The following is a 22,823-nucleotide window of genomic DNA, read 5'->3' as shown; positions in this document are numbered from 1 at the left end:
ACGCCATTTATACATGAAATTCAGTGTATAATTAGTGTTACACTAAGTAATCATGTACCATAATTTGATGATTGAGTGACGAATGAGAAAAGAAGTAATTTTCCATTTAGCTAGCTATGAAGGGAAAGATTCTCATCTCAATTTATGTGGCACCATTGGATTTGAACCAAAGTTTAAGAAAGAAAATAAGGCTTTTAAAATTTGTGATCTAAAATAAACCTTAGACATTATGTGCTATAAATCATTTCATTAAGAGTAGAAGAAGAATTTTAAAGTATTGTTTCTGACATTCATTTGGGACAGACTAAAAAAGAAAGGTGTCACATAAATTGGGACAAGTGGAGTAATATATTGTCCTAATTTAAACATTTTACCTAATAGTACATAGCAGTGCACCCATTTTTAAAAATTCTGAATCTACCCCTACAAAATGAGTATTATATTCTCCCTTCGTTTCAATTTGTTTGTCTTACTTTCATTAGTCCGTTCAAAAAAGAATGTTTTTCCCCTTTTTGGCAACTCTTTTAATAGTAACTTTTCACATAACATGCTCAAGACTACAAGATCAAACAACATTTTGGTAAATTTTACATATCTTTAGTTTAAGATCACAAAAATTCAAAATCTGCCTCTGCCTGCGGAAAACAAAGTCGTATGACATGTAAACGCTGCAAATCTCTATCTTCAAAGTATATAATTATAAAAGTTAAGGATATAAGGTATATAGATATGTACGCAATTAATTACTAACACATGGGACCTAAAGAAAACCAAATTCAAAGAAAGCAAGTCTTGTGGGGGTGATTTCACGTTTTTAATTAGCATATTTTGGTGGGAGTAGGTCGCATTGTTATCCCTACTTTCGAACAGTTTCATTAACTATAATATATGTTTCGCGATAAATGATTAGAATTTTGTTTTTGTAGTATTTTCATCATAATATTGTTTATATTACAAAGTTATGAATTCATCACTATTTAGATAAATAAATACTCCTCCTATAATTTTTACAAGTAAAGCTATGCAAGCTAAATAAGTATAATCACTCTTGCAATAATCAACGTGGAATTGTCAATTGCATGTGCTTTTCGTTATAAAATGATGGAGTAGTGGCATATTTATAGTCCATCATTTATTTTCCACGAGTCTTATCTCAAATAATTTTTCATTTTTTGGGGATTATTTCAAGACCAATTAATCATCCAAATTGAAAAATATCTTTCAGAAAATATTTTTCCTCATACTAAACACACCCAAAGAGTACTACACTTGCATATATAAGTCTGAGGGGGGTATTAGAGTTGGGAAAATAGCAAGTAGTAGAATATAAAAGTCAATAATTCAAAGTACAATAATAGAAGTCAAAGATACATATAAAATTAATAGATAGCTAGCCTAAAGATACAAGACAAGGATTAACCAAATTCAATGAATTAAGCAAGGCATGTGTAAGTTCAGTTTTAATTAGTACGATATGATTATAGTAAATGATTAATATTGTCTATATTACAAGTTGGGAACTGATCATTATTTGAACTGATAAAATGATTTTTAGGACTACAACTAAGCAAGCTAAATCACTACTTATATAGTAAATTGTAATATTTGCAACAATCTACGTGAATTATCAATTTCATGTTTCATAATATAAGAAATTAAGAATAGCATCTTTACGGTCATCGTCTATCTTTGTCAACGAGTCTTATCTCAAACTATTTCCCAATTTTTGGGAATACTTTAAAAGACCAATCCTCCACCTGGCTAAGAGTTGTCACAGTTTATCTGAAGTCCTAAAAGATAAACGGTACACTTCTTTTTCTTTTTCATTTTTGTTGGAGTTGAGAGTCGAGTTCGTGAATAGAAGAGGGTAGGAGTTCTTCCAAATCCTTATCGCCGAAAAATTATACTGTATATATAAGGTTAAAAATTATTTTTTATGTATATATATAATAGTAGATCGATGTTGAAGCCCTTGACTTCTTCGGATGTTCATTTCATTAAATATTCAACACGCTTCTTGAAAACCTTAGTTCCACCACCGGCAAATAAAAGCAAAGAGGACGTCTGGTCATGAATTTGAAGCATATACTTAATCTAAGTGATGTAAGGTGAATTGCAACCATTCAATTACAACTCTAATAAGAGGAAATGCTTATAAGGTCATACAATAACAATCATCCTTTATAACATAATTCACGATAATGACTAAAGTTTTTCAGAACCATCTATATATATATATATATATTCTCCATAAGAATTTATTTCGCTAGAAGAGTTAAAAAATATCTACACAAATGAACTTGTTATAAAGATTTTTGAATGTAATAATAATCACACCTCAATCTCAAACAACAGTAACAACTTTATTAAAAGAAAATAAATAACTTGTGTTGTTTATTTTATTCTTGTTAGAGTGTGGTCAAGCCACAACCCCTGGTCAGAATTTGATAAGTAGGATTGACAGATGCTGACTAAGAATGAAAATGTGGCCCAAAAATGTTATGTAAGTTTGCTATCTATAATTTTAAAGGTGTGCCAAACGTAGAAGTTATCCAAAGCCCAACTCTCTTCATTCTTTGTTTTTGTCTCTGTTGATCTTATCCCTTTTTGTGGTTTTCATTGATGCAATTTCCGTGAGGAGAACTCTTTTTTATTTTGTGGTTTACTCTTATCCCACACTATGATCTTTAGGTCCCTTTTCCCTTTGATTTATAGAGAGCTTTTCAATGACAAATATTGCATGCTATTACGGCAAACATCCCCCACTTCTCTTTTGATGCTAGTTCTCAATTCTTGAATTCTACTTAGGTACTCTCTCTCTCTCTCTCTCTCTCTCTCTCTCTCTCTCTCTCTCTCTCTCTCTCTCTCTCTCTCTCTCTCTCTCTCTCTCTCTCTCTCTCTCTCACTCACGCACACACATAAATGCAATGAACTAGGGGGCAAAAAAAAATTTCATGTTAAGTTAAACTAACATACGCTGAAAGTATGTCGAAATCACACAATTAGGTCACTTTCAACATTTATAGCAGATATATATTGTTGAATTGTGGACCATCTAATCTAAAACCTTAAACTGTGACATAGAGCATGTATTTACTAATTATATTATATTATCAGAAGACATGATTTGGTAATTAATAACCTGCAAAACTAACAGTAATATGTTGTGTCGTTTGTTCTCTCTTAGCTTTCTCGCACTTGGATAGCAATTTGCATATTCTTAGGTGAAAGGTATATAATAATTGAATAGAATTAGGAGTTTTGGTTAACTAACGTATGACAACTGGCTGAATTACAGGATATATTTTGAGGATTCTCATTATGGCTGGAAAATTTAGGAAATGCATGCTACTATGTTGTTCAAGAAAGTCTCTCAATCAGGTTAACTCTAGACCTCTGCCCTTTTTATATTTGATAGCCTTTATTTTTGTAGTCGAATGATGGTAATGTGATACTCTAATATAACATCCTTATGACCAAAGTATACTTTCGCTATCTCTAGGTCCAACCTATGTAAACTTTAACTAACATTTTAAAACGCATCATTCTCTATTTCAATAGGAAGCATACTACTTACACTGAATAAGTTTAGTCTAACTTAAAATCGAAAAACTTGCCAAATTAACTCTAGAATAAGTGAAAATTATCAAACAGATTAAAGTGTACCCTAAATTTCTTTTATCGTACAAGAAAAAGGATCTCTCTCCACACAAAATCTTTTGGGCCCTCTATTGTTTGGATACCCACATTGCAATTTCTTTTCGATTCTGTTTAATAACCATACAACAAAAGTCAAATGACAAAGAATTGAAGTTAAATTGGCCCACGAAAGCTTTTGTAGAAATAGCGTCCACCAACCATTTTTGGCCCTGTAATTGAAATGTAGATATTGTTATGGAGTTTCAAATTCCACAAGTGAATTTCATGACAATGTCCTGAATTTCACCTGTTTAATTTGAAATTTAATGACTATTTTTAGAAAGTTGAAAAGTGGTTATTTGTGAATTTTACACAAAACTTTTGATGATTTTTGAAGTATTATGGGTCAAAAAGCCTACTAATTAAATATACTCCAATTAGACCAACAGGCCCAAACCTTTGGAGCTACTTATGGTTATGAAGTCTTTGGTAATACCCCCTCGTCTTTGCACTTATTAATAGCTTGTTTGGCCAAGTTTTTGAACGGCAAAAAGTGTTTTTTTTTCTTTCAAAAATGCTTATTTTTAAAAGGTGAGGTGTTTGACCAATCTTTTGTGAGAAAATAAATGCTTCTAAGGAATAGCAGAAACTGTTTTTCAGAAGCTAAAAAAATAGTTTTTCTCCAAAAACACTTTTGAGATAAAACATTTTGAAGCACTTTTTAAAAGCTTGATCAAAAACTAATTGCTGCTTAAAAGTGTTTTTTAAATAAATTAGTCATACACAAACTGCTTCTCACCTAAAGTACTTTTCTGAAAAGCACTTATGTGAAAAAACACTCTTCAAAATAACCTGATTTTAAAAGTTTGACCAAACAAGCTATAAAGGGTTCAACTGGTTTCTTTCCTTTTCCATATCACTGTCTTCACTTAAGGAGAAAATGCAGTAACAGCGAGTGGTTAAATCCCTTATATAGCACAAAACAAATAGAAATATACACACAATGACATGAAAAGGGGTGTTGATGAATAAAGTTTTACTTTTTCTACTGTTCATTTTTTTCCCAAATAAGGATATGCAGACAAAAAGTTGCATCAATACCTTGAGGACATTCTCGTTTTAATTCTTGGTTCTGTTGAGTTACCCCATAAAGCACTAAATTTAATTAAGAAAAATCCAGGGGAAAGGTAGGCAGAGTATTTGACAGCCCCTTAAAATTGTAAGTATATTTCAGGGTTAGGTCAAAAACACACATCAAGTATGATTTTTTTTATTTATTTTCTACTTAAACTATCAGGTGTGAGAGTTTCTTATCTAAACTATCATCAATTAGTTTGCAAAACACACCTCATTAAAAGTGAACAACTGATAGTTGAGGTGTGTTTTGCAAACTAGTTGGTTATAGTTCATGTAGGAAAAGTGAACAACTGATAGTTGAGGTGTGTTTTGCAAACTAATTGGTGATAGTTTAGATAAGAAACTCTCACACCTGATAATTTAGGTAGGAAACTCAAAAAAAGATGATACTTGAAGTGTGTTTTTTATCATTATCTCTATATTTCATTTACATACTTGAACTATGCTATCTTTTTATTAAATACCTGAACATATGGTAAAGTATTCATATTAGACACTTCTAGCTCAAAATTTTAAGAGAGCTTTTGTGCGTGTTCTCCAGAGTCATTACGTAAATAAGTTAACCACTTAATATATGTCACCTCCTTTAGTTATTACGCATTAACCCTACTAAGTCATAAAACCTCATACATGTTTCGTTACTGCTAACGTGTTTAATTAAAGGAGGAGACATATTTAATGTGATTAACATAGATACATAATGATCGCTTGTGAACACGCGCATAATTGTTTTTCAAAATATGAGCCGAAAGTGTCTCATATTAACATTTTATCATGTATTGAGGTTCTCAATTAGAAAAGACCAAAATTTGAGTGCATAAATGAAATTTACTAACAAATTCAAGGGACTATCAATGTATTCAACATATCTTTAATTTCTAGGGTCATTTGCACTTCTGTCCCTATTTTGTGCTGGTCTTTAAGTTTTACCCTTCAAATGGGCTGGTCTTTAATTTTTGCCCTTTAAAATCGAACTTATGCCTAGAGGGGCATAAATTACGCATTATAATATCCACAATTCATGCTAGTTCCTTGAAAGAATTTATGCCCCATTAGGCATAAATTTGATTTTGAAGGACAAAAATTAAAGACCAGTTCATTTGAAGTCCAAACCGTGCAATTACTTCTAAGTTCTACTTCAATCAGACCGACAAACCCAAACATCTTAAACTCAAATGTTTAGAGGTAATTTGCACAAATAAGATATGTTGATGTCACTATTTAAAATTTAATCTCATTAAGAAAAAACAGAGTAAAAATAATAGTTTCTCCAGAAGCAGGAGAAAAATTCTGGCAGGGCGCCATGAACTTTTTGTTTGAAATTGGGCAAGACTTTTTAACGGAATATAATGGTGATCATTAGTGTGGAGAAAATATCATGCTATCATGTGTAATTTGTGTTGAAAAAAATGGTGATCATTAGGACTTTGGTCACAAATCCTGATGAATGGCCAGGATTTCAATCATAAGACTTGCCTCAACAAGATAGTTATGTTGATTGTGAGAATTTTGATCTTAAATTTTGTCAATCACCATAATGTGTTGTGTGGAAATTCACAACATACTTTTGCTTCGAAATTGATCAATATCAACGTAACTAAATTTGATATCCAACCTTGTATAGGGGCAGCTCAATAAGATCGGTGGCTTAAAGCCAACTTTAACCGGAATGGGAGGCCTTATTTTTTCTGCTCAATATTTTTATAAAAAAAATTAACCTATAAATCTATTGTAGGTAAAAATTAGGCCTCATTCTCCCTTAACTAGAGGTCTTGGGTTCGATCCTCAGAATCAAAAAATCTTGCTAAGGAGTGCTTCCCTCTTTAATCGATCTTGCGCGACTCGAAATCGAATTAATGGAAAAATTCAATACAGGTACCGAACACCGAATAAAAAAAATGGACTCCCCAAATTTTTGAGGCCTAAAGCCCCCGCTTTAGTGGCTTGGCCCTCTAGCCGGCTTGCTTGTAATGCCAATATATCCCCATAATTTTTAATTGTTAGATTCATCCAAATCCTCAAAAATCAAATAGACGCACTTTATTTTCTCCAATAAACAAACTCAATAAAATTCAACTATCTTGTTCTTCAAATTTCTTCAACCAAAATACTGACAAATAAACAACGTGCGTATGAAAAAAATGGAGTTGAAGAAGGAAAATGAGGACTAGAATTCTGGAGAAAGTATATATTTATACAACTTTAATCAATGAGGTTCAAAATTACTCGTGCAAATTTCAGTATGTTTGTTGACTCGACCTCGTTTTAATCATATGAACTATTATAGGTCCAAAGGCCTGCTCCATTATACAGAAGGATTTAGACCAAGAAGTCCAAATTTTTTTTAGATGGCTATAATTTTCCCTCTTTCTTACAGGACTTTAGGACTGTTAAACTGGATAACAGTTGTTGAAGTGATTACAGAGACTAAAGCTCGTAATACTTCAATTTGAGAAATACTCCCTCCGTTTAAAATCTACGTGAACGTATTTAATTGAAAATAGAATTTACGAAAGAAATAGAGATTTTTGAAATTTGTGATTTAAACAATACAAACATGTCATTTATTTGAAACGGACTAACAAAGAAAGTGTATCACTTAAAACGGGTTAAGGAAAGTAGAATTATGGATCATTGAATTTTCTTTTAAAACATTTGTTTGCTACATGAAGCTGGTAATTATTGAACTATATAATTCTTTTAAAACATTTGTTTGCTACATGAAGCTGGTAATTATTGAACTATATAAAAACTTCCACAAAATTCTGCTATTAAAAAAAGTATGCTGAGAGCAGCTCACTGAAAAAAGAAAGAATAAAAGAGGGTGTCAAGTCACGCCTTCACGGGACATTTTGCTGGTCAAATTTATATAGTGGAAGGTTGAAATAAGAATAAAGGAGGGTGTCACGTCATCACGCCATCACGGGCCATTTTGCTGATCAAATTTATATAGTGGAAGGTTGAAATTGGGAAACCGCCTTTTGGACTTCCTTAAGAACACTTATCATTTAAAAAGCATTTTTTTGCGTGGATTGCCTTTCTTTTAGGTCGTCTTGAGATTTTGCCCCTCATATTTGTGATCTTTAAGAGCCTGTTTGGATGGGCTTATGCCTATAAGCTGTTTGCAGCTTATAAACTAAAAAAAAATAAGTTAAGGTAGTCTAATTTTTTTTTTTTTGCTTATAAGTTGTAACAGCTTATAAGCTGCTTTAGATAAGCTAAGTCAAATGGGCCCAATTATTTTTTTGAGCTTATTTTAAGCACAAAATGACTTTAAGCTGGTCAGCCAAACACTCAAAAAAGCTGAAAACAACTTATAAGCCAATCCAAACGGGCTCTAAGTTTTGTCCTTCGCGTAGAAATCCTGAGGTTCTAAGTTCGAACTTCCGCTCAGGCATAAAAATAAAAAATAATTTCGCAAGACAAGAATTGGGAAAGTTATGTCGAAGCCAGCATACGCGCGCTTAAGGCATGACTAAAGTCATGCCGGATCCGGCAGAACTTTTTGCATAGTTTAGTTGTGCCTTATGAGACAGAATTTTAGTTAAGATATAACTAAAAGTATGCCCCATAAGACGGAATCTTTCCTTAAGGCATAGACTTTGTCTTAAGGAAAAGTTCTGCCTTATGACTTTTCCTTAAAGCATAGTTTAGTTATGCCTTATGGGGCAGACTCTTAGGTAAGGCATAACTAAAAGTATACCCTATAAGACGGAACTTTTCCTTAAGGCATAACTAAAACTTTGCCTTGCAAAGTAAAAAAATAAAATATATGCCTTAAGGAAAAGTCTGCCCCCTCCGACAGACTTTAGTTATGCCTTAAGCGCTCGTATGCCGGCTCTGGCATAACTTTCCCCAAGTCTTGCCTTGCGAAATAATTTTTTATTTTTATGCCAAAGCGGGAGTTCGAACCCAGAACCTCAGAATTTCTACGTGAAAGGTAAAAATTAAAGACCAACAATTTGAGGGGAAACAATTAAAGACCACCCCAAAAGAAGGGCAATCCTGCGAATTGCCCTTTAAAAAATTGCACGGTTTTCCCTTCAAATGGGCTGGACTTTAATTTTCATATTTTTGGTCTTTAAGTTTGCCCCTCAAATTGGTGGTCTTTAATTTTTGCCCTTCGCCTAATACTTTGAGGTTCTGGGTTCGAACCCCAGCTCAGTAAAAAAAAAAAAAAGAATTTAGTAAGGCAGAGGTTTGGATTCACAAGGCAGAACTTTAAGGTAAAGTTTTGCCTGAAAGTTCGAACCCCGGCTCAGTAAAAAAAAAAAGGAAATTTTACAAGGCAGAGGTTTGGAGTCGCAAGGCAGAATTTTGCCTTCAAAACACTGTCTTAAGCCAGAATTTTAAGGTAGAGTTTGAAATTATGCCTGAATCATGCAAAATTCTGCCTTAAGGCAGAGTTTTTGCGAATCCAAACTCTGTCTTGCGAATTGTTTTTTATATTTTGACTGAGCGGGGGTCCCGAAACCAAGGGGTTTTAACGAAGGGAAAAAATCAAAAACCACCAATTTAATGGGCAAAAATTAAAGACCACCCCAAAATAAGGGCATTCCTACGAATTGCCCCCTTCATAATCGAACTTATGATTAGCTAGTGATAAGTTCTTTAAGGGTGCAGGGCATAACTTGTGAAATATTATGATGTGAAAATATAAATTTATGCACCGCGAAAAAGTTATTTGGTCTCAAGGGGCAAAAATTAAATACCAACACAAAATAGAGGTAAAGTGCAAATGACCCATTATTATTTCTTCTACTTCTGTATTTTGCGAAGAAGTGCATTTTCCTCCTCCTTCATTTAACATTAATGTGACTAATAATCCTCTTAACCTTTTGTGGTTCATGAACTCCACATACCCTTTCCAACTCCAAAAGAATATTTTGGGTATTGCTTTTGTTTTCGAAATTTAGTTTGGACATAGATTGATAGGATACGCATTACGTAAAAGTATTAGTCTTTCTCTTTCCAAATCAATTCATTTTTTGCTATTCCCTCATTCTCATATTAGTTGTCCACATTATTATAAAAATTCATTTCAAAATATTTGTCCATTTAAAAAATCAAGATAGAATTAATTAGTAATTTTTTTCTATTTTATCCTTAACATTAATTGTTTTTTAAAGTAATCAATATTGATTAGAGTGCAATTTATATGAGAGAGATAAGGATAATATATTAAAAATACACTTTTATTTATGATTTCTTAAAAGACGTGTAAAGGAGAAAGTAGACAAGTAATATAGGACGGGGGATTACGAACAGATGGAAAAATGTTCAAACAGATATTTAAATTAAACCATTATTTTTCTCAAACAACATCATTCATCCTCTAAATTGATTACCACCATAAAATTAAAAAAACAGCATTTTAAGACCACCATACTTTATCATCACTTTTCACTCTAACGACACTTGCAAAGCGAACATACAAAGTTTCACATACAAAGTTACAAACAACCTCATTAAGGCAGACTTTCTCATATTTTGGGTATTGCTTTTATTTTTGCGGTTGAGTTTGGACATATACAGATTGATAGGATAAGGATTACGTACAAGTTTTAGTCTTTCTATTTCAAAGTCCTTTCATGTTTTGGTACAAACAGATATTCAGTAACTGAAATTTCCGTCCTTTTTCCTCATTTAGAAATAAATGTCCAAATTTGTCCTTAGCTTATGTGAATGGTCCAAAATTAGATCTAAACTTTGTGAAATAATTTAGATTTTAAAACAACTTTTTGAAGAAATTTCTCCTCGGCTAAATCAATCACCACTATACTAATTAATCCTCCTACTAAAACACTACTTAAAATCATTGTCACTTAACCACAACTTCTCACTCACATGACACTAACATATTAAAGGAAACTATACAAAGATCTACACAAGAACTACCCCATTGAGACGATCTACTTCACATGCACCTTCATCTTTACCACTTTTCCCAGACATACACCATTCTACTTCCTTCAGCAGACCATGGACCTTCAACCATTATAACCTCATCTTGATCGCCACAATAGTACTGTTGCAAAATGATTTAGGAGATGAATTATGTGTACCTGAGATTGTTTTAGCATTAGGAGGTCAATGTGAATAGCGATCTAAGAAATTGATGATAAAGTTGTGCCGATGGAGTTCGGACAGAGGTGGAAATTCAACTTGATGGTGCAATTGACCGTTGTTTGAATTCTATTTGGGCTTATTTGAGTCTGATGGTGGTTAATTTTGAGCTTGAGGAATAGAGACTTGACCATCAGAGGTTCTGAGTGTTGAAAAAGACAATGGTGTTGTTGCCGAAACAATGACCTAGTTATTCAAACTTTAGGTGCAAATATGGATCATTTTGCGTAATTCAAGGGTAGAGTTAACACTTTTTCCTTACAAAAAAGGCTCACGTGTTCGCTACAAAAAAGAAGAAGTTGGAATTAGCTACTAACTTCATTGTTAATCCCTCGCTAAATTGCTCGTGTTAACGGATTTTTTTGATAATCCATCGTTAATACAAAAGTTGTCCGTCGCTAATTTCTATTTTTAAAGTAGTGGTTGAAAAGTTTATGTAACTCTAGCCAATTTTTCAACAACAAAGATAGATTTGTCCCCAATTAGTGCCATCTCCCTGTATTCAAAAGACAAATAAAGCCTACCTTAGTTATCGTTGAAGAAGACCTTCAATAAGCCAAAAGGTGAATCAATCTAGAAAATATGGACTTTTTCTTACAAAATCTGAACTTCGAAAAAGACCGCTTATATGAAGACGAAAAGTCCGTTTGATGTTAAATTTAACTGTATAGTTCCCACAAAATATGATTAATTATTTTAGACAAGGTTGTAGGCTTGTAGCTAGCAACCCAAAATTATTAAAGAAGACAAAATATTGAAGAAATGAATCAATGTTAACTCCAAAAGCCAAAAATAGAAGGTGTATATGTGGTGGCACTCCATGGTTGACTTGCCCATGGGAAATAAAACAGCCACCGGCTAGCCAGGAAGGCCACATTACACGTACTAGCCCTTTACCTGAAACCGTATAAATTAATAATTAATAATCATCATCCTGATCAATTAATAACCATAATCCTTTTTTACTTAGTCATATAATTAGGAGACAGAGGGGATCTATTATGTCGGACTAATGTATTGTGCCTGTGTGCCCCTGATCCAGTTAACACCTTTTTAAGGATTTGATTTTTACAACTCAGTGATCAGAGGGCATAGTTTTAACTCGAAGGTACATACTAACTGTTATATTATCCAGATGAGTTTTTATTTCTTATTAATTATATGTCAAAAGAAGATGCTACTATGAGTAAATAACCAATCCTACACATTTCTTTCATTTAATAAAGATAACAAAACAGAAGTACTTCCTAAACAAATAGTAGTATGTTTTTAGGTGTTTGAGTTGAATTCGTACTTGTTAGAGACTAAACAACAGTGTTTCAAGTTGAAGGGGTAGATAAATTTCAATGATAGTGAAATGAAGACCTACTGTTATGATATGATCAGTAAAGATTTAAGTATTGATAGGGTTAAAAATATTTATGTAATCAGATCACTTAAAAGATAATTTCAAATATTCTACTTAATACCACTTATTGGTAATCTAATAAATAATAAGCAACCTATTTTAACATAGTTCTGTATTAAAATTACACCAATGCATATAGCTTAAACTTTTTGATAGACAAATTCTTCTCAGAATATATATGTGTAGAAAGGAAGCTGTGAAATGCTCTTAGTACACACACTAATAAAAAAAAAGTATGTCACAATTCGAATTATAATTGTGACTCCTTCGGCAAATACCACATCAACAAAATACGGGAGAAATGCTAGATATGCAAAAAACAAGTCTTAAAATCTAGTGACGCATTTTAAAACTTTGCGAGCCTAGACTCAAAGCAGATAATATTACAGGTAGGCGGTGATGATACAAGTAGTGTCAAAGCCACTTCGTTTGCAAATTTAGGCAACTCATCATTCAATTTAGTTTAGGAAAATCCCACATAAACCCGCATCTTTTAAATGATGGTGAGACAAACCTTAGCCGAAGATGTTGGGTAATTAAAGGGTGAGGGTTCATCGACAAAACATGAGAAGATGTTGGTTGTACATGAAAATAACTTTAATAACGTGTTTTAAAATCATGCGTGTCTAGGTCCAAAGCGAATCACTAATGAGCGATACAATAACACTACATGTTACTTCTTTCATCTCAATTTATGTGATATAGTTTGATTAGACACTGAGTTTAAGAAATAAAAGAAGACTTTTGAAACGTGTGGTCTAAAATAAGCCATAATATTTGTATGACTGTAAATCATTTCAATAAAGCTAAAAGTGGAAGTTTTAAGTTGAATTATTTCTAAATATAGAAATATATCATTTTTTTTGACAGACTAAAAAGAAAATTATATAACATAAATTGGGACAGAGGAAGTATAATTTAGTTGAAGGAACTTGTTAGTAATTTATAAAAAGTCATACTCCAATTGAAATGCAAAATATTTAATCAATGAAATTTGAGAAAGTGAATCCAGTGGCCCATTCCCCCATAACCGCACTGCAAATGGCTGACGCTTTTACATGTATGTACACATGTTCCTTCCATTAAGGCGTTGAATATTCATTTTCAATCTAAATAAATATAATTTCACAAATTTCAATCCTAATTAAATATAATTATCCAAAATTTCTGTCCATAAACAATATCAAAATTAACCACGTATCAGCTTCTCAACTAACCATGGTTAAATCCCTTTCTATAAATACTCCCTGCACCACATCGTCCTTTACGACACAAAGAACGTCAGTTTGTTTACTGTTGAGCATTTTTTTCCTCGAAAAGAAAGCCATCATCTTTCTCCTTCATCACCTTCAAAAATGACTTTATTCTCTACAAGTCAACGTGAGGTACATTCAAATCTCCATATTTCTCATATAATTTTATCTTTCTCCTCCATAATTCTCATATTTTCAACTTTCATCTCTTTTTTTTTCTGATTTAATTGCCTTAAATTCCAATTTCTGTTGAATTATCATGATCTTCCACATAAGTGCTTTAAAGATTTTTAAAATGTAATTTAATCCATTTAATTGAATCTCGTTTTATAGAATTATAGAAATTAAGCTCCCGTTTGGCCCTAGATTATATTTTGAAACTTAGAAACTTGAAAATTTGAATTTTTGTAAGTTGAAGTTGTATTTGGATATGCATTTTATTTGGAAAAAATATTGAAGTTTTGTGAATGGAAATGAAATTTCTCCAACTTTTAAAATCAGATCAAATTTCATATTTGAAGATAAATATTCAAAACCAAAATCTATGGCCAAACGCTATCTAAGTAAAGATCAAACAACAGGAGAGGGATTATATCATTATATGATGTTTTGGTGATTAACACAAGTTTTTTGTGTGATTTTTGCTGTGAGTTTCAGGTTACAAAAATGGCAGATTCATATGAAGATGCCATTTCAGGATTGAAAAAGCTTCTCAGGTAAAGTACCATATAATTTCCTTTCCATTTTTTGTCCTTTTCCTTGAGGAATTTCGTTAGTTCTATAACGTAATTAGTGTACTGAATTCAGTCCTGATCCGTCATTTCACAATTTCCGATTGTAACGGACAGACGTGTGATATCATCATCTCATATTTGAGCTATCCTAACTGTTTTGTCTGTTTGCATTACACATAGGACCCACATTGGTCACTGGGTCCCACACGGAGTGGGTGATTAATTTCCTTTTATTTGGTTTTGTGTGGTTGGTAGTGAGAAGAATGAGCTGGAAGACTCAGCTGCGGCGAAGATACGGCAGTTGACGGCGGAGCTCGAAGGCGCCGGCGGGAAAAAGTCTGACCCGGATGAGAAGATCCGAACCGGTTTTGCACATTTCAAGGCAGAGAAATATGAGTAAGTTAAATTGCCTATTTGGTTATAATAAAATGTGAAATTTGAAAAAAGCAAGTTTTGTTTTCACAGTGAAAAATCCGTCTCAATTTAAGTGTCTTAGTTTGGTTCGGCACGAAATTTAAGAAATAAAGAGGTATTTTTGAATTTTGTGATCTTAAATTAAAGATGTGTAGTTTTTAAAATTTTGTGGTCTTAAACTTGCCATGTAAAATGTTGGAATTGAAAAACTTACTAAATATAAAAAGAGACACTCTTTTAGGAACATATCAAAAAGAAAAATAAAATACTTAAATTGGAACGGAAAGAGTAATTAATAAAATGATAAGTTTATTTTATCACTCTTGGAATATAATAAACCAATAATTTGAGAAATGCACTGAAAAATGATTATAGTTAATAATAAAAATGAATTAGGAACTACTCCCTCCGTTCACTTTTACTTGTTCACTTTAAACTTTTTACGCTGTTTAAAAAATAATAAATGAAGAAGATAATTTACCAATGTATCCATATTAATTGATGCATATTTTTATTGAATTTAAAAAATGATTTGAAGTGACTAATTAATACTATAGTAAAATAAAAAAAATACTTTTTTTATATGTTAAAAATGATAAGTAAAATAAAACTGTATTTTTAAAATATTAGATAAGTAAAAGTGAACGGACGAAGTTATTCTGATTTGCTGAATGAGAAAAGCAAAAGTGAACCTGCATTTTTACGTAGAACGGATCAATAAAAAGGGTGGGAGGGAGTAAAATTAGCAAGTACTTTGCCGTAGAAGAATAGTGTCCTTTGCTATTAAAAGTAGTGGTGTCAGAACCTTTGTTGCATAAAAATTGCATGATTCTCGGATGTGCTGCCAGAAAATCTTAATTGTCTTTTTCCTGAATTTATTTATTTAATGCATATACAAAAGTGGTAAAGTAACGTAATTTATGTTGATTGTTCTTTTTCCACTGTTGAAGGTTGAAAGTTCAAGACTCATCGTGTGAAAATGACACTCCATCGTATTACTAGTGGTTGAAAATATTACTCCATCTTTTTTTATTTGTCACTTTTTATTATAAAATGCTAAGAAGCACTAGTCAGTTGAGTTAGTTTTTCTAATTTCAATTCTTACTATTTTACAAAGTCAGATAACTACTAATTACTCAATTCTAAGAAAGAACTAAAAGTAATTTAGCCGAACTTCCCTTATAACTAATGTTATTAAATACTTTTCTTAATAGGTGTGTCAAAGAAAAAAACCCCCTCACCAAAAAAAAGTCTAAACATTAAATAGTAGAATAGAGTTAAATTCCTGACAATTAATAGTACTTTCGGTGCTTCATTTTATATGGAACTATTTATTTTATACGATAGTGTTCAGTTGGACACTGAGTTTTAAGAAAGGATTTCTAATACATATCAAAAGTACCGTTAGAATTTATAATCTTAGATACATCATAACAATTTTATGACAATAAATACATGTAATTACAGATAAAGTAAAATAAAATCAAACAACTTTATTTTTTTGGGAATAAATTCAAAATAAGAAAGTATCATATAAGGTGAAATGGATATAATATTAGCTACTGAAAGTCAAAGAAAATAACTCTTCATATGAGTGGATAAGTGGGTTGATATACCCCTAAAAAAAGGATAAGTGGGTTGCTAGGTGTCCAACTTGTGGGAAAGAGTGGAATCTTGATCATTGAAGTCTAGCCATTCTGCCCACTATTTCTTCTTGTATAAAATCATGGTCCTAAATTGAGAAAAAGACATCCAAATTAAATGGAGTAGAGTATGGCACGTCTTGTACACAAAAGTTCAGCTAAAAAGATAAGAAAAAAGTTGTCTTTATAGATAAATTTAGTTTATTTCCAACTAATTATTGAAAGTAAAGCAGATTTAAATTTCATTAAAAAAATGTAAGAATCCTACTCTGAAATGATCAACGTGCCCTTTAACTATTTCTGGATAGCAATGTGAAAGAAATTAAAAGAAAACTTGATGCAACTGAAAGGAAATGGCAGATGTATGTAGTTGTTTTAAGAATTCAAGATCATCTTCTCTTATTTGTAGAGTTAAATTATTTATCTACAGGAAGTGAAAGAATTTTTCTAATTTGAAAGATTCTTCATAGTTTGGTATATATTTATGCCAAAAAATAATCATGTTAAATAATTCAGAATTCTTAACCTTGGGTTTTGCACTTTATTTGTAGGAAAAACCCGGAATTGTATGGACAGCTTGCCAAAGGTCAAAGCCCTAAGGTAATTCATATTAGGGTCACTTCACGCATCAGCAGATAATTATAAATTATTAATCATGTTCTCAATAGTTAATGTAGTTATTTCCCATATATGATCAAATTTTATTGAAAAGATTACTACCCTCTAAATAAAAATATAATTATTCTAAACCACCAGTCTCCGCCACCGCCACCCCCCCCCCCCCCCCAACCCCCACTCCCACTGGTAACAGAAGTTAGTAAGTACTAAGCTCTCAAATTATTCTCTCTCGCAAACTGTTCGACGAGAATCATGACCCCCATTTTTTCCAAAATATTTATTTATGTTTTGAACCAATGACAATTCACCAATCTTGAGGTAAACAATCTCTATCAATCCCAATATACTTGCCGTCCACAATGTGAATTGTTCCTGAATGTTGTGCTTTTTAAATTTTTTTGGACTGCACAACAATGTTCATGGCGTTTAAGGCACATTAGCATTGACCAATGCCCATATATAATTGAACTTAAGCTACATATACAATCGGTATAAAGAAATTTTATAACATTAAGTTATTTTTATATGTTGTTACATGTAACATGTCTTATTTTTAAGATTACTAATCCACAGTTTAATGAAGCTTGCCTTAGAATATCCTTAAGATGACTTGATAGTATAATTTCTTTTTACATTAACGGTATATACAACAAAGACCTTGTTTAATTTGTCACTGAATTACGTGCAGTTCTTGGTATTTGCCTGTTCTGATTCTCGAGTATGTCCATCCCACATTCTCAATTTCGAACCAGGGGAAGCTTTTGTGGTCCGTAATATTGCCAACATGGTCCCTCCTTATGACCAGGTAAATTTTATACTAAATTTATGTTTCTATTGAAATTACAAAGAAAAAGTAAAAATTATACTCACTAACAAAGGAACATGCACTTGTATTATTTGTCATGTGTAATTTCTTTCAATTGTTATTCCAACATGACATTTCTTACAGACAGTCCATTTGCTCATAGAAATTGTCAAGTTGATTCTAGGAGAAGTAAAAGTCCCCCCACAGTAACAGCTAGCCAACAAATTGCTATGTTGATGTGAATCTTGCTTGAGGCAAATCCCACAATAAAAATGGGGAAAAAGTTAGCGGTCATACAAGTTAGGATTAAAAAGTCAACTTTTGAGGCGTCTTTTCAATTTAAGTCCAACAGAACAAAATTGTGAGGACCCGAAAGGTTAAATCATAATAGACAATATCTTGAAAAATGGGAACGCATGTGTCACCCAATTTATTACTTTCAATTCGAACTATATAATTTACGGTTGACAAGTTTAGATACACAAGTTGACTCTTAGGTTTGTAATCTTTGCCACAATAGGAAGTACAAACAGTTAAGTGTAGTTGTCTGAATTTGCCTCTGAAAAAAGTCAAGAAAAGAAATTCATCATATTATGTAAGTGTATGCAGTACCATGCTAGAGACTTAACTAACAAGAATCAGAACAAAAAAAGGAAAGGAAAAGCAAAAGTTAAAGAAATTAATGATGTGGATATGGCATAAAGTTTTGAACTTTACATTATTCGTAGTTGAATTGCAGATTCTGAGACATGTATGTTACAGTGGGGCGCATCTTAACTCATAATTTATCCTGTACTTTTTTGCACTTTATCCTAATTGAGAACAGTATTTAGACTTAAGTAACTCTAATTTTGTTATACAGACAAAATATTCTGGAGTGGGTGCAGCAGTCGAATATGCAGTTGTCCACTTGAAGGTCAGTCATTTTTAACACCTATTAGATGACAATTGAAATTTGTTTTTACACGTATTCTGCTTAATTAATAAAGGATAAAGTTATTTAATTTATCCTTAATTAATGAGGGCAAGAACAAAGTATCTTTTAGCCTGCCATTTATGGTCCATTGGTCCAAAGCCTACCTAATTATAGAGATGTCTTTCTTACTTTCTCCCCATATTATGTAATTGAAAATGTCAACTTGTGTGACATTGACTTTATTATTCAGATTTAAGAAGGTTAAGAAGATTATTTGCAATACGAATAGAAAACAATTTCAACTGTTGAGTTGTTTTAGTTTAGTTTTTCTTTTAAAGAAAGGACACCTAGAACCCGTTTGGATTGGCTTATAAGTTGGCTTATAAGCTGTTTTTAGCTTTTTTGAGTGTTTGACTGACCAGCTTAAAGTATTTTTGTATTTAAAATAAGCTCAAAAAAATAATTGAGTCCATTTGACTTAGCTTATCTAAAGCAGCTTATAAGCTGAAAACAACTTATAAGCCAAAAAAAAATAAGTTGGACTACTCCAACTTATTTTTTTTTTTACTTATAAGCTGTTTTCAGCTTAAAGGCATAAGCCCATCCAAACAGGCTACTACTCGTCAATTGCTGCTTTTTAGGTTAGCTCATCATTTCAAAGTTTCAAAGGTTGTGATTAGTCCAAAGATTGGCCCCAGACAGACTTTTCGTCATAAAAATATATATTTATATTTGACTTTATTTCTAACGCAAGTAGTTCTTTTGATTTTAGTAGAGCCAGAACTACTTTCAGGAGCCTAAATTTCTCCTAATTGAGCAACATTTTCAACTCTCCTACATTGTTTTGTGTGACTTTTAAGAGTTGATATATGAAGTCCGTGAGTACTTGTCTGATTTGGTCTTAAACCTCTTTTTAACTTTGCCTCAAACTGTACGTCCCATGTGTGTGGTAGAAATCAAAATATACATTATACTGTATTATATCATGATCAGCTCATAACTTCAGCCTTAAGTAAGTAGGGATAAATACAATCATTTAGTTCAGATATCTAAATAAAAAATATTGACAAGTTTTGGACGCTACATATATGTTCAGCCTAATTTTTAATTGCCTACACTTGTCTTGTTTCCTATCTATTTGGAGTTGTGAATTAATTTTTCTAAAAAGCATGTACAGCAGGTGGAAATCAAATTATGCATATATTACGCACATCTTAACTTCAGCCTTAAGAAAGTAGGGATTAGTACAATCATTTAATCACTACTTACTTAAAGTTTTTTAGTACTAATTAATTGACTGTACTTTTCCTTTTTCTCCTATTTATTTGGAGTTGTGAATTTAACAATAAATTTTTGTACTATTATAGGTGGAGAATATTTTGGTGATTGGACACAGCTGTTGTGGAGGTATTAAAGGGCTAATGTCTATTCCTGATGATGGGTCCACCAACAGGTTGTTTTCTTCCCTTAATTAGATGCCCGATAAGATCATGATTGAGAATGGCACTCGGCTTATCAATAAGCGAATAGTCACTCTTATAAAGCAGCTGATAAATAAAATATGATCAGTCCATTGACTTTTAAAAGGCACGTCTACTTCATCAAGATAACATAATAGTAATTAGGGAAACCAAATAATTACTATAACGGAGTAATTCACGGGTACTCTTCAGATCGGTCCAAGAAAAAAAAAATTAAAAGGCCAAAGAATTATTACTCCCTCTTCCCAATTTATGTGATATTCCGAGAGTCAAACAAGAAATATTTTTACCGCAATTTATTCGTATACCCTTTAATATTTTAAATTGTTAATTATTGTGATTTATAATACTTTTTATGAGTTTCTAAATATATAATTTTTTTTTTAAAAAAAATCAAGATTGTATGTCTGAATTCACAATCAAAATAAAGAAATTTGTCTCTCGAAGTCCACACTGTATCACATGATTAGGACGGATAGAGTATAACTTTTACTTTCTTCCGTCCTTTTTATCTGTGGCTTTTTAAGTTAAGATAATTACTCTAATATATTTCTTATTTAAATATGAAGAAAGTATTAATTGTATTTTTTTTTCAATTTCATCCTGATATTTGAAGAAGGCAAATAGTTAGTATTAATTACTCATTTAAGTAAAGACCCCGCACATAACATGAGCTTAGTGCACCAGGCTGTTCTTTACTCATTTAAGTAAAATATATGAGCAATTTAGTCAAATATCTATGAAATAATTATTCCCAACGGGTGTCTATTAGTGATCAAAGCTTGTTGAGTAAATTGGTATAAACGGGGGAAAAATATTATTATCCATGGTCTTATACTTTGACTACATCAAAATGCAGCGATTTCATTGAAGAATGGGTGAAAATCTGTTTAACAGCTAAGGCAAAGGTAAAGGCAGAATGTTGCGATATGGATCCCACTGAACAATGTACAAAATTGGAGAAGGTAATTAATTACTCTTTTGTTACCTATGATATGTTTTAGATAAGGGTCAATAACAGTTTTGGTTATGAATTATGATTTTAATCCTTACGATATTTTACTAAGTAAAACGTAAAACGTGTACTTTTGATCTCTTTGCTTGTGAAAATTCATAAATTTACCACGATTATCAATTGTTCCACCACTTAGTTATCTATATATTATGTAGAGCTTGTATTTTAAGTTTTTAACTTCATATTTGACACTAATATAATTCTAAATACTTCAAATATAGCATATTTCCTACATAAAGGGACCAAAAAACGCACATTTCTATTAATTGAACTTAAATGTGCTAGTCAAGTATCAAGAGAACTAAAATCAGAATTTACTAATAACCGAGGGACCAAAAGTGTTGTTATTCCTTTAGATCACTAATAAAACTTTAACATTTGAGATACTTATATAAAAATGTAATGTTAAATTTTTGTATGACGTTGAGCAGGAGGCTGTGAATGTATCATTAGGCAACTTATTGACATATCCATTTGTGAGAGAAGCTGTGGTGAATAAAAGCATTGCACTAAAAGGTGGACACTATGATTTTGTGAATGGATCCTTTGAGCTATGGAATATAGACTTCAAACTTACCCCTTCTGTTTCACTCTAAACTATTGCAAAATTACAAATTTTCATGTAACCAATGTAATTGTGTTTCAAGTTTTTTTTTCTCTTTACTTTGCACTTTGATGTAAAAGTAATGCTGAACAACAATGTGTGTCAAAGAAATAATGTTAGCTGGCTGTTTGAGCTTTGTGAGCTTTGTGCTTAATATTATCTACTTTTGTTTTTTCACAACCTTTCTTTTCGATGAGCCAAAGGCTCACTAACCAGTTACAATATTTTACAATAGAGTTTTAAGTTATATACACCGTTAGTGTAATTTTTTTTTACAATATCAGGTCATTTTTACTTCTTGTATTTAGGGATGAAAGACATAATTAAATAATAGAAGTGTCCTCTCTGTAATTATTTAAGCTTTTAGATGAGATGATCACACACTTCAACATGGTATTAAAATTTAGAATAGGTAGAGGTCTTGAGATCGAGTTACACCGCCATTCATGTTTTTTTTTTTTTTTTTAAATTAACTTGCTTGACCCGTAAAAAAGAATCAGGCCACCAAACAACTGTTGCTGTCTATTCAAGATAGGCGTAAATTGTTTACCATTTTATTTTGGAGTTATCATTTCACTGCTCTATTTTAATTAATTCCTAGCTCATGATCTTGGATAACCAATTGAACCCAATTGGGTGCAACGTAAAACCTTTTCTATTATTAACTTCATTTTCTAATCGGGATATTATAAGTGTCAGAATTCACCAAGATTTAGCCCTTTGTTCATAGATGTTGAGTTTAATTGATAGACTGAATGGGAAATGGAGGGAAAAGAAGTGGAGGGAAAATGAGTTGTTCTTCTTGCTTTATGAAATGAGCATTTGTCCCTCATTGGTAGTGGAAAGAAAAGTTCTCCTACTTAAAAGTAGAAGTACTCCTTCTTGTTGCTAAAGGGTTAAGAAGAGGTCTCCCCTCGCGTCGTCAGTGGGCTCGATTTTCATTCTTATATATTTTTCAGAGACTGTTCTTACTTTTCCAGTTTCTGTTTTTCCGTTTTCTACTGGTTTTTCCAGAATCTGTCCAGTTTCT

At 31.9% G+C, this 22,823-nt stretch overlaps 1 protein-coding gene across 2 annotated transcripts; it reads left to right on the top strand.

The window, feature by feature from the left end:
• The first annotated feature begins 2,655 nt into the window (after window positions 1-2,655).
• LOC132641335 (carbonic anhydrase 2-like) lies at window positions 2,656-21,929 on the top strand. 2 transcript variants are annotated; one of them, XM_060358281.1, is made up of 10 exons: window positions 2,656-2,808; window positions 3,299-3,381; window positions 14,221-14,279; window positions 14,553-14,693; window positions 16,906-16,954; window positions 17,661-17,777; window positions 18,640-18,693; window positions 20,061-20,146; window positions 21,034-21,139; window positions 21,621-21,929. In XM_060358281.1, the coding sequence occupies exons 2-10, from the start codon at window positions 3,322-3,324 to the stop codon at window positions 21,783-21,785; spliced, it is 837 nt and encodes a 278-aa protein (XP_060214264.1). In that variant the 5' UTR covers window positions 2,656-2,808; window positions 3,299-3,321; the 3' UTR covers window positions 21,786-21,929. The 2 variants fall into 2 exon arrangements, with proteins under 2 accessions (XP_060214264.1, XP_060214265.1); XM_060358282.1 differs by lacking the exons at window positions 2,656-2,808; window positions 3,299-3,381 and adding an exon at window positions 13,542-13,695.
• Window positions 21,930-22,823: the final 894 nt, after the last annotated feature.

The sequence above is a fragment of the Lycium barbarum genome, chromosome 5 (genome assembly GCF_019175385.1).
Source record: "Lycium barbarum isolate Lr01 chromosome 5, ASM1917538v2, whole genome shotgun sequence".
Lineage (NCBI taxonomy): Eukaryota > Viridiplantae > Streptophyta > Magnoliopsida > Solanales > Solanaceae > Lycium > Lycium barbarum.
Note: the sequence above shows the minus strand (reverse complement) of the source record. Positions and strands in the feature narration are given on the sequence as shown.

Bases quoted from the DNA above. Each gene is read 5' to 3' on its own strand.
- LOC132641335 (XM_060358281.1), top strand. From the start codon at position 3,322: ATGGCTGGAAAATTTAGGAAATGCATGCTACTATGTTGTTCAAGAAAG. The intron at 3,382-14,220 runs GTTAACTCTAGA...TGTGAGTTTCAG, and splicing joins CAAGAAAGTCTCTCAATCAG to GTTACAAAAATGGCAGATTC. The intron at 14,280-14,552 runs GTAAAGTACCAT...TGTGGTTGGTAG, and splicing joins GGATTGAAAAAGCTTCTCAG to TGAGAAGAATGAGCTGGAAG.